The 12,423-nt window shown below is 50.3% G+C and overlaps 1 protein-coding gene across 2 annotated transcripts in view; it reads right to left on the minus strand.

Moving 5' to 3' along the window:
• Positions 1 to 201: 201 nt before the first annotated feature.
• Positions 202 to 12,423, minus strand: part of Arhgef37 (Rho guanine nucleotide exchange factor 37) — a 47,030-nt gene continuing 34,808 nt past the window's right edge. The window contains exons 8-13 of one of the 2 annotated variants that reach the window (XM_090331243.1): positions 11,727 to 12,056; positions 8,305 to 8,433; positions 7,239 to 7,434; positions 5,473 to 5,630; positions 3,228 to 3,323; positions 202 to 2,858 (exon numbers count right to left, since the gene is read on the minus strand). In XM_090331243.1, coding sequence (XP_090187369.1) covers positions 2,649 to 2,858; positions 3,228 to 3,323; positions 5,473 to 5,630; positions 7,239 to 7,434; positions 8,305 to 8,433; positions 11,727 to 12,056 — 1,119 coding nt within the window. In that variant the 3' untranslated portion in view covers positions 202 to 2,648. Of the gene's footprint in view, positions 2,859 to 3,227; positions 3,324 to 5,472; positions 5,631 to 6,943; positions 7,435 to 8,304; positions 8,434 to 11,726; positions 12,057 to 12,423 lie in introns of those variants that run through there. The other variant, XM_090331242.1, reaches the window with a different exon arrangement.

Consider the following 12,423-nt stretch of genomic DNA (forward strand, 5'->3'; position numbering starts at 1 on the left):
GCAGTCTGTGTGCACTGGAAAACACAGACGCTGCCGCGTCTCCCTTCAGCCAAATCCAGATCCCTCAGGCAGCGAGGTGGCAGACTCGCAAACACACATAGGAATGCTCTTGCTATGTATCTAGCAAGTGTCCCGTGAATGAATAACACACGGGAGCGTCTGATACTCAGGGGTGAGATCACACGAATTCCACACACGTCGTCAGCTTGAAAGTCCTTTATTTCCAGGGCTTGACATAAATAATTCACTGAGTGAGCGTTCACCACCTTAACCAAGAAATTCCTTATCTTCTCTTGGGTACTGCAAACTGTTCCTCAGGTCCCCAAACCAAGTTAGGGTTCAAGAGGGGTCTCACTCCACTTTGGAGCTCCAGGGTACCCTCCTGATTCATTCCTCATCACCCTGTGTGGTGGGTGGTTAGGCAGACAGAGGTTCTAGCGAGCTTGCAGTTAACAGCGCATGAGACACAGTGCACTGGTTCTAGTCACTGAAGGAAAAAAAGGCACACTAACGCCTGGAAGATGGGGACATTCTCCAGCTCCTCCATGCTTCCTCTCGCCCCTCAGTGACTTCAGCTCCACCCCTGGCCTAGAAGTCACTGCACACATTCCTAGCTCCCCTTCATCCGAAGCAAGTTTGGGGTCTCCTCCTGCCCCCTGGGGCCTACAAGAACATCCAGTTTTGTTCAGGTCCCTTTTAATGGCACTTAATAAATATACATTCTAGGGCCTGACATCACAGGTTGTTCTATTTTTAAAAAGTTAGATCAGGACCACGAGTTTGGCCTAGTGGTAGAGTGCTTGCCTAGTATGTGAGGACTTTTATCTCCAGTTAACAAACAAAACACCAGAAGCGGAGGTGTGGTTCAAATGGTAGAGGGCTAGCCTTGAGCAAAACAGTCAAGGAGCACAGAAGGCCCTGAGTTCAAAACAAATACTAGCACAAGTAAAAAGAACATTTTAGCCAGGTGCCAGTGGCTCAAAACTATACGCCTAGCTACTCAGGAGGCTGAGATCTGAGGATCACAGTTCAAAGCCAACTAAGACAAGAAAGTCCACAGGAGTCTTAACGACCAAAAACCCAGAAGAAATGCCGCTCAAGTGGTAGAGTGCCAGCATTGAGCAAAACAGCTCCGAGACAGGGCCCAGTCTCACATTTCAAGCCACAGGACTGGCACGCACACACAAGCATCCTGTGAAATAAGTTTGGGGTTGAAGAAGATTGTGGAGAGTGTGGTTGATGTAGAATCGTCATGCTTAATATCCCAGAGGAGGCCCACTGCCGACTGTGACACCGACAAGTGCAAATTTCTCAAGAGCCCTTTGAGAGCCCAAGCTAACAGCAAGGGACTCTCCAGCCATGACAGAGATAGTTTTGAAAATCAATCCAAACTGCTACTCTCCTAAGGGCACTGTGAGGGTCACAGGGGGTGGCTTTCCCCCTCTCTTATCCACTGATTCAACTCCTTGGGCCCCTCTTCCTGGAACAGGAACTCTTCTTGAAAGGCTTCAATATCCAGGTTCCAGAAAGTACAATCCACTCACAGAGTTCACGAGCTGAACTACCTAGACTGAACTACCATCCCGTGCCCCGTGGCCATCAGAAATAGCCCACGGGTGAAATGGTGGTCATGTATGAACTACAACCTACACTCGCCATGGCCTTGTTGCTTTGTGCAAGTCCCCTCTGTGACATTAGGTGACAACATTTCCTAAGCACGGCCCTAGAGTGAGGCAGACTCTTGGTCCACAGGGGACAGGTCTGCGCCCCTGTGGGTATGGGCATGCAGGTGGCACTCTCACATCTTTGCTTCATGCCATCCTCACTGCGACTTACGAGTGGGCTGGGTCATTTTGGATGGGACATCTTGGCCAAGGCCCACGTCTAAGACCGCCCTCCCCAACCCAGCCAACAGACATGGCATCCTGTGGGCATCCTCTGATGCCTCCAGGCCACCAGTGGCAGCCTGAAGCCATAGGCATTCCCTGATTCTTCCACCCAGAAGTGAGAAGATAAGTAACAAAGCCATTGTCTCACCTCCCACCCACCTGGCCAGAGGACATTTCCATCACAGTATTTTGGTCCCGACTGGCTTGGTCCTTTGTCCCCTGGTCCAGAATAAACAACAGCAGTCATGAATACCACCAAGGGAACCCTCCACCCTACTGATCCCCCATTAAACCCCCTCTCCTACAGAGCCACCCCCTCCTCAGCCTGTGGGCGTCTCCTGGGAAGGCGCTGTTCAAGGACAAATGCTGGTGCCCTGTGGCTCACTACCAGAATGAATCTGCTCACAGCATGGAGAAAGAAGACTGATGGGCAGCCATGACAGATCCTACTTCTGCCATACAACACCAACTGTCTGGAATTCCTCCAGCATCCTCTTCCCGTGACCACGTGACATCATTTGCCTGCATGACAGCGACTCCCCTGCAAAGGCCAGGATGCAGGCACAGGAAGGATTGTCCATCGGCCACCATGAGCCATCCTGCTGGAGTTCTTGTGGCCACTCTCCGGAGCCCAGTCACTTCCTCTGGCTGCCTATATAGTGCCAGCCCCACACCGACCTTGCCTCCTTCTTCCAGAGGGAAGGGGCCACCTCTCAGGCCCTGTCATCCCGTGGCAACATGGGCTCTCAGCTGTGCACCCTAACAGGGTAGACTCCAGCCCCATGGAGCTGGGCTCGGGGCCCTGGCCAGGAAGCTAGAAGGCACATATCCCTTCTGCCCATTCACTTCCACCAGGCTCCATTCTGGGTTCCCCTTCTTGTCCTGGGTCTCCAGGACCGTCACTGGCTGGCCGGCCTGCAGACTCACTTCATAGCTGCTCCTTGCCACAAAAGGGTAAGCTGCCACCACCTGAACAGAACACACGGGAGCCACAGAAAGATGGTCAGGGTGGCCGAGAGACAGTCTCCATCCCTCCATCCCTCCATCCCTCCATCCCAGAAGGCTGCTAGCCTCTTCCCATCCCATCTGACTCTGGTCCCAGCAGTCTTCAATACTTTCCAGGCACATCCTGTTTCCCTAATACTATAGCTAGCCATTACTATGTGATGGGTACAATTCCAGTGCTTTAGTTTTGAACAGTTCTATCATTCTGTTTGCTCTTTTCTTATCCTTTTTTTTTCTTTTTCTATTTTTTTAAGTAATGCAATTAAGACTCAGAAGAAATCAAAGAATGTATTTTTTTTTAAAAAAATCACACACCTAGGGAGTCAGCCTTACCAGACTGTTGCTTCCCCACAGCTGATGGGGTATCTCAGATCTGCCCAAGCCAGCTTCAAAGCTTGGAGGAGGAATATTGGTGGGATTATATTCAGCCTAGAAAGGAATTGAGATTTGGGTCACTTGGGCCACGTGGTTCCAAGCTGGGTTTGGAACCCAGAGAATCCTTCCCCCAGAGAGCCAGGGCCTCCACACCCTCTAGCTAGACAGCTTCTGCTGTGCAACTTCCAGCTGACATGGAAGGATACTGGCCTAAGAACCAAAGAGTGGGTATGGCACGAGTTATACAACTTCCCTTTAAGTTCTAGGCCTTCCTAATTCAGCCACTCTGGCTCAAGGCTTTCCCTAGCAGGTCCCCAGGGCCCTGGCTCAGCCTTCTCTGTCCCCAGCCTCTTACCCCTCACCTGTGAGCCCCCTGAGAGCTGCATCAGCTGAGATGACAAGCTCCATTCCAGTACACAGCATGTTTCCCCCAATAACATCCAGACTGAACCTCACAGAAACCTCACTACAGGCTTCTCCCCAGTAGAGACTGCATTGCAAAGCCAACCCCTTCAATGGCCTCCATTTTTTTCTTTAAGTACCTTAATTTACATACCATAATATCACCCATATACAGTATAACTCAGAGGTTGACAAACATATATGTACATATACATGTATATATTAATGTGCAATTATCGCCACTGCTCAGTTCCAGAATTTTTCTTCATTCCCTCAAAGAAACCCACTCTCCTCAGGCCCTGTGAACTCAAGTCCACCGTCCCTCTCCACAGACTTACCTAGTCTGGATAGTCACAGAAATAAAATTCTATGAGGCCAGGAGTGTAGCCTAGTGGGAGAGTGCTGCCTAGCATGCACCAAGCCCTGGGTTTGATTCCTTGGTATCACATACACAGAAAAAGCCGAAAGTGACACTGTTGTGGCTCAAGTGGCAGAGCACTAGCCTTGAGAAAGCTCAAGAACGGTGCCCAGGCCCTGAGTTCAAGCCCCAGGACTGGCAAAAACAACCAAAATCCTATAGCACATGGTCTTTTGTGTTTGCCCTCTTCCCGTGTTCAAGGCTCACCCTTGTTGCAGCTATGCAGTGGTACCGTGTTCCTTTCTTAGGGCTGAATAATTGTGTAATACATGGATATACCATATTTTGTTTATCACACTGATGAACATTTGAGTGGTTTTTGTTTGTTTGGGGCAGTTCTAGGGTTTGAACTCCAGACCTTAAATTGGCAAGGCAAGAGCTCTACCACTTAAGCCATACAATCAGTGCTGGGTTATTTCTTATGAATAATGTCGCCATGAACATATGTGAGTGTGTGTGTGTGTATATATAATGTTTCCTGGGGTTTTTTTTTATTTGTTTGTTTTTGCCAGTCCTGGGGCTTGAACTTGGGGCCTGAGCACTGTCCTTGGGCTTTCTCAAGGCTAGAGCTCTACCACTTGAGTCTCAGTACTACTTCCAGCTTTTTTCTATGTATGTGGTACCGAGGAATCGAACCCGGGCCTTCGTGTATGCTACGCAAGCACTCTACCACTAGGCCAAACTCCCGGCCCCTTTCCTGTTGTTTTTGAGAGAAAGATAGATACCCCACTGAGGTCACAGGGCCCAACTGCCTTGTCTACCTTGGCCTCAGCAGCAACACCCTGCCCCTCATTCTTCCCCTACCCCTGAGCTTCTTTCAGTTCCTCCCACATTCCTGTCACTGGGCCTTTCCATGTGTTGTGCATGGTTTCTGAGAGCCTGAATTACCTACACCCCAATATAATCCCCTTATCCAGTTAATTCCTGCTCACCTTTCCTCTCTGAGGAAAAGCACTGTTCTCACCACAGCCTCAGGCTCTGGCATCTACCACTTGAGAAACCTGTAACTTCAGTAATCGTGTGGCTGTTTTACTCATCACTGCTTTGTCCCCAGATCAGAGTTGATGAGGGTGAGGGCCAGAACTTCCTTTGGCACCTCATTCTCTCTCATCTAGGGCCATTCCTGCAAATACTGAAAGAAAGAATGAATCTCACCAGCTAGGCTGGTAAGAGCCTAAGGTTTGCTCTAAGTTGGTGTGAAAGTCCCCTTTCTCCTGGTCCTACCCCTGGCAGGCACTTTGAGGTGTCACTCACTGATCACGGCCTGGCCTCAGGGAATGTGGCCTTCAGACAGGTGTGTGGATTTTGACAGACAGAAAAATCCCAAAGCTTCAGTTCCTGTGGCTAAGGGGATGCAAGCTTCCAGGCCCCTCCCAGACTCACCTGGACCCCAGCGGGGACACAGGGGGCTGGGGCTGCAGTGGGCTCTGGTGTTGTGTGTCTGGCATCCTCGTGTTGTGCCTCCTGACCTCTGAGCTCCTTCTCCCTGGGAATGGCTTGGTACAGCCGCAGTGTCCCAGCTGGTACATAGCCTCGATGTCCTAGAGAACAACACAGGTTACAGGACTGCAGGTCACTTCCCAGCCCTCCAGGGGACCTGACAGGCTACCAAGGAACCATGCAAACCCTGTTCCACTTGGCACTAGCTGCTTTCACCTGCTGTGTGCTCACCCAGGGGCAGGGCCCTTTTCCTACTAGGACAGCCCTCGCCATTATAAACAGCATAGAAACCATTGTAAACAGTAGGGAAAAACGTATTCTGGTGCAGTAGCCACTGCCCTGGGGCCCTCTAGTGGCCACCCCGAGTATGGCAGCATCCCTTCCCAGGCCTGTAGTAGCCTTGCTCCTCTGCCAGCTGCCTCTTCCTTCTCTGGCTACTCCAGCTCTGCTGTACCACTTTCAAAGGGTCTGAAAGCACCAGCCCAGCATGTAGCCACCAGACTTCATGTCAGATCCTGAGTCTCTTGAGGAGGCTTGTCTCCATCTAAACCCAGAGAAGCCCCATGACTTTGGCATCTGGCCCAGTCCCCAGGCCCCTGGGCTTCCTCAGCCCAGCCCCTCATTCTATTTCCTCACTTTGGCTGTCAGAGTACTCCTTGGGAGCTTCTCTCTCTCTCTCTCTCTCTCTCTCTCTCTCTCTCTCTCTCTCTCTCTCTCTCTCTCTCTCTCTCTCTCTCTCTCTCTCTCTCTCTCTCAGTGGGACTTGAATTTTGGGCTTGAGCACTATCCTTGAGCTTTTCAGCTCAAGGCTACAGCCCTACCCCTTAAGCTACAGTGCCACTTTTGGATTTCTGGTGGTTAGTTGGAGATAAGAGTCTCAGGGACTTATTAGTGCCAAGGCTGTCTTTGAACTGCAGTCCTCAGATCCCAGCTTCCTGAGTAGCTAGGATTACAGGTATGAGCCACCACTCCCAGCCTCGTACTTTTCTTTCCTCTTTCTCTCTCTTACATATTATTTTTTTCTTTTTTTATTGTCAGGATAATGTATAGAGAGGTTACAGTTACATTTGTCAGGTAGTAGGCACATTCTCACACATTGATATCCCTTCTCATGTTTTTGTCCCTGTTTCCCTCCCCTGACCCCCTCCCAATCATCTTATTAGGGTGTTTTGATTTGGTTTGGTTTTGGTTTTTACTTGAACGCAGGGCCTAGGCACTGTCCTTGGGCCTTTTTTGCTCAAGGCTAGTATTCTATCACTTGAGTACCAACTCCATTAAGGCTTTTTTTTTTTAAATAGTATTTTATTGGAGATATGAGTCTCATGGACTTTCCTGCCCAGGTTGGCTTCAAACTATCATCCTCAGATCTCAGCCTCCTGAGTAGCTATGAGTACAGGCGTGAGCCACCAGCACCCAGGTCACTTCTTGTCTTTTTGCATAGCACCTAGAACACAGGTGCCCAGTGATGAACAACATATTACAGACAGGAAAGCCAAACCCTCTGTTCAACATGCTCTGAGTCATGGCATGTCACGAAGCCTTGCATCTGTCACCCAACTCATTCCCACCCTGGATTCACACAGCCAGATTTTGACTCACAGTGTGCCATGTCTCCCCTCTGGTTTCTGATGGCTGTTTTGTATGTGTGTGAGGGGAGGGGGGATGGTTCCCCCCCCCAGAACAGGAATTGCTCCCAAGAATCCACATACCCCCAGTGTCCACCAGCCACCGGCTGCTATTGCCTTTGGTATCCTTGTTTTGAAGAAGGGCCACGATTTGGCCCCGTGGCAACGTCAGGTCCAGGGTTCCAGCTCCACTTATGTTGCTTGTCACCTGGTACAACTTTCCAAGGCCATATCTGCTCACCAGGGCCTGCACCTGGCGCTCAGAGCCAGGAAGGAGCAGCTGGGGGAGACAGAGACTCATACAGGAACTGAAGTGTCAAGGCCGGTGTGTGCTCACTGTGTGTCCACCCTCAGGCTGGAGGTATAAAGACACACCAGGCCCATCCCTGTCCTAGGGCCACCTTATTTCCTCTGGGCTCTGTCCTTACCTAGATCAGGGAAGATTTGAGAATTCTGGGATAGGAGACAGGATGGGAGGCTCATAAGTACAGTACTCAAGAAAGCTGCTTCACGGATGCTTCTTTTTATCCTGGATCTCCTACTTTTTCCTAAGATTACGTTTCTGAAAAGAAACATGTTAATTTGTCGGAACTAGAGAGTGGAGGGGGGAGGGGCCAGATGTGCTTGAGCAGCTGCGGTTCATTCTCTGCCTTCCTCCTTTGTCCCCAGATAGCAGGTCCCTGAGAGACTTCTCCTTGTGGGACTTCTGCAGGCACAACTCTAACTGGGGAGGAGGTTCAAAGTCAGGCTTCAGTGGCACATGCCTGAAATTACAGCTACTCAGAAGGCTGAGATCTGGAGGATCAAGGTCCAAAGCCAATGCAGGCAGAAAAGTCTACAAGACTCCATCTCCCATTAACCAATCATCTGATGCATGGCTCTGGTGCCAGAGGAACAAAAAGTCAAGCAAGCATAAGGCCCAGAATTCAAACTTTAGTACCAGAAAAAAAAAAAAGTGATAAGGGTAAGTAAAGGACATATTTTGATTTTTTTTTAAATTTCCTACTCCTTATACAAGAATAAAGACTCCAACTGGCCTTAATAACAGGAGCACTGAGAAACAGAAAGAGGACTGGGGCAGGACTAGTGAGCTTTACCCACTCTACTCGGCACAAGACAGTGTTGGGAGCTGTGGGGAGAAGGCACTTACTTGAGCTGTGGGAGGCGGTGGCACTTTCTCGAAGTTCTCCCGAAAGGCTCGAATCTGGTTACTGGTCTGGCCTAGTGTGTCCTCCACCAGCTTCCTGAAGTCCGGCTCTGAGAGGTGGTGATGGGGTAGCTAGGGGAGACAGGCAATGTCAACAGAGCCTCAGTGGGACAGCGGACTAGGGGGTCACTGGCCACCCACCCTCCAACTCCCGCTGTGTCATGATGGGCCTGCCTGTCAAAGTCTGTTGATGCTTTTTTTTACCTTTCCCTGAAGGGAAAGGCACTGGTAGCTTACACTTGTAATGCTAGCTACTCAGGAGGCTGAGATCTGAGGATCCTGGTTCAAAGCCAGCATGGGCAGGAAAGTCCAGAAGAATCTTATCTCCAATAAATTACTAATAAAAAAAAAAAAAACAAGAAGTAGAGATGTGGCTCAAGTGATACAGAGCTGGCCTTGAGCAAAAGAGCCTAGGGAGGGGGGCTGGGAGTTTGGCCTAGTGGTAAGAGTGCTTGCCTAGCATGTATGAAGACCTGGGTTCAATTCCTCAGCACCCCACATATATAGAAAAAGCCAGAAGTAGGCCGGGAGTTTGGCCTAGTGGTTAAAGTGCTTGCCTAGCATGCACGAAGACCTGGGTTCGATTCCTTGGTACCACATATATAGAAAAAAGCTGAAAGTGGTGCTGAGGCTCAAGTGGTAGAGCTCTAGCCTTGAGAAAGTCCAAGGACAGTGCTCAGGCCCTGAGCTCAAGCCACAGGACTGGCAAAAAAAAAAAAAAAAAAAAAAAAGAGCCTAGGGATAGCACCCATGCCCTGAGTTCAAGGCCCAGGACTGGGCAAAAAGAAAAAAAAAGTGAAAGAGTAAGAATCCCTCAGTGGGTCCTAGAACAAATGCCCATCTTGATGAGCAGTCAGGGCACCTGGAGGTCCTGGTTCCCCTTCCTCCTGGCTGTGATTGGTCCACAGGAAGATGATTGACTCCAGCATGGCCAATCAGAACCCACACATACACATGACCCCATCAGTCAGTGTGGGAAGGCTGAAAGCCTTTCTCCCTTTGCATTATGAAGGGTGAAGATACAAAGCCCATCTCTCCCTAGCCATATCTCCCACTGGATAGAGAAAGCCTGCCAGGAGATAAAGACAACCAGAGAGGTAAACAGAGGGAGGAAAAGGGGAAGCCAGGGCCCTGCAAACTTCATTTGTCCTGTACAAGGCCCTGCCCAAGCCCTTAGCTCCTTCTGGCCCCTGGTAAATTCAGATGTGTTGGTTTGGGTTTATATTAGTTGCAACCAAAAAGTTCTGAGTCTAGCCTGAGCCTTTGACCCTGCTAAGGATTTCCTAATAACCTAAGAGTGAGGAAGACTTCCCAGCCAACAGAGGCGTATCCAGCAGCTTCTACCCAGGTTGCAGAGACAGAAACTACATGCAAGCTGTTAGCAGGTACCATGAGGGGCAGGTCTAGGTCACAGAGAGGGGAGGCTGGCAGCTGCTTCCAACAGGCCCAAACAAGCCACAGGACAGGACTACTCAGAAGAGTGCCGTATGGCATCTTCAACCCTGCACATCCTTCCATAGGGTCCAGAAAGCTGGAGACCACTGAAAAGACCAACCTGCGCTTTGGGGAGAGGCAAGTACTTCTTTCTATAGATGATGCAGACCTACTTCAACTCAAAGAAGACTGTCTCCGTTGGGCATGCTTGCCATCTTAGCAATTCAAGAGGCATTAGTAGGAAAATCTTAGTCCAAGGTAGGTTTGTGTAGAAGCAAAACCCTGCTTGAAAAATAACTAGATGCAAAAAGAAGTGGGGCTCCTGGTTCAAGGGGAAAAGCACCTGCCAAGTAGTCTCCAAGGCTTTGAGTTCAATCCCCAGTTACAACAATAAGGGTCTCAGAGATCCATATTAAATACCGGGAGGGTTTGCCAGTCTTCCATCCCCTCGTAGAATGCAGGCTGCACTTAGCACGCTGCAAAAGTATATGCTAAGGCCACTGGAGCAGAGAGGGTATGATAGCTGGGCTAAGGATTCTCATACTGGGGACAAGAAGTCAAAGTGCTCCACCTGTCACCATATGTCACCCCTATAAGAGCCTGACTGTCCTCCCAGGCTGAGTAGGAATCAGGGCCCACGGGGTAGTGTAGAAGCACTCAGGTGCTGGGCTGGGGTAAGGGGATCCTAGAGGGATTTTCATGCAGAGAACTGGGTGGGAAAGGCTGGGATGGGGCTGGGGGCGTGCTGGGATAAGGAGCATGAAAATTGTTCCCCAAGTCCAACACTCATAAGCCATGCAGCTCTGAGGATGACATTTTTTTTGCCAGTCCTGGGCTTGAGCTCAGGGCCTGAGCACTGTCCTTGGACTTTCTCAAGGCTAGAGCTCTACCACTTGAGCCTCAGCACCACTTCCGGCTTTTTTTTCTATGTATGTGGTACCGAGGAATCGAACCCGGGTCTTCATGCATGCTAGGCAAACACTTTAACCACTAGGCCAAACTCCTGGCCCCCTGAGGATGACATTTTACAGAGAAGGATGTGGAGGGGGCAGGCACACCCTCCTGTACCAACCCAGCCCCCCAAATCCTGATGTGAACGCTTGCATTTGGAGTTTTGTCCCATCTACTTATGCTTTAGTGCATGGCTCCTTTTATAGGATTTTAAGCCTACCATTAGCTAGATAGCCTTTCAAGAGCTACTAAAGGGGCCGAGAGTTTGGCCTAGTGGTTAAAGTGCTTGCCTAGCATGCACGAAGACCCGGGTTCGAGTCCTCGGTACCACATACATAGAAAAAAGCCGGAAGTGGTGCTGAGGCTCAAGTGGTAGAGCTCTAGCCTTGAGAAAGTCCAAGAACAGTGCTCAGGCCCTGAGCTCAAGCCCAGGACTGGCAAAAAAAAAAAAAAAGAGCTACTTAACCCCTCAGAACCTGTGTTTTTAGTTCTCAGATGAGAATAATGATACCTACTGTTGGCCAGTAGAGGATTAAGTGAGATAATACATGGGCAATACTCCTAACAGGTGCATAACAAGGGCTCCCTGGGTGCTGACTGCTATAAGTGGTGACGTGGGGTGAAGACAGGCAGAAAGATTGATGACAGGAAGGAGCCACTTTATCTAGGTACATTTTGCCAAGCTTCCGGTTTCCCCAGTGTAGACTACGGCTGAGGCTGCTTCCGGGTTCAGTAGCCAATGATTGCCAACAACAACCCCAACTGGGATTTTTCAGATCAAAGCTTAAAGCAGTCTGCTGCTCTATTGAAGACTCCTCCGTGTGTCCTCTGGAATGCTGTCTTCACTGAGATGGAAAGAGAAAGCTCTCGAAGGTTCCTATGGCCTAGCTGGAAGGTATGACATGGCTTTATCCACACCCTGCAGGTAGCTGGTAAAAGGGCCCAAATAGTAAGAGGCACCCCAGTCCTGGTCGCCTTACCTGGGCCAAGCTTCTGCCTGCCCTCTGCAGCACCTGCTCGGCCAGGTTCTGCTGGAGGGCCACGAATGTGCCCAGGATCTGGCCCAGCCATTGCACGACCAGGTGGTTAAACTGTGGGAGCTCAGCCACCAGCAAAGCGTTGAGCGCCTGGTACGTGTGTCTCGTAGCCTCCTCCTCGTATGTCACGCTGCCCACCTCTACCAATTTCTCTTCCACCCGCTCAAAGTCCAAAAGTTTATCCAGACGCTTCTTGATCAGGTTCTGGGGGCCACCCAGGACTCTGGCCAGGCTGCACAGAGGCTGCCACACCAAGCCTTGCAGACGCTGCTTCTGTGGGAAAAAAGGGGATGCGGGAGCTGGGATAGGAGGTAGCAGAGGACAGGGGCCAGGAGAAGGGGCTTTAGAGGCAGGTGGCTTGGGTTCCAGTCCCCCTCCACCGGTCCTCTGCAGCCTTCTGCAACCTACTGCATTTTACCTAACCTCTCTGGGCCTCCGTCTGCTGGTCTGAATGCAGAGATGGCTGGCGTCCCAGAGAGCCCAGCGCAGGGTACACATGTGGTTCCTGTCAATTCTTTGTATTGTTACTGGGCAAAGCTTGAGAGTAAATAGAGGTGTTTGAGTATGCTGGGTGCTGGTGGCTCATGCCTGTAATACTAGCTACTTAGGAAGCTGAGATCCAGAGGGTCAAGTGCAAAGC

This window comes from Megascapheus bottae, chromosome 4 (assembly GCF_031878675.1).
Source record: "Megascapheus bottae isolate mThoBot1 chromosome 4, mThoBot2.hap1, whole genome shotgun sequence".
NCBI lineage: Eukaryota > Metazoa > Chordata > Mammalia > Rodentia > Geomyidae > Megascapheus > Megascapheus bottae.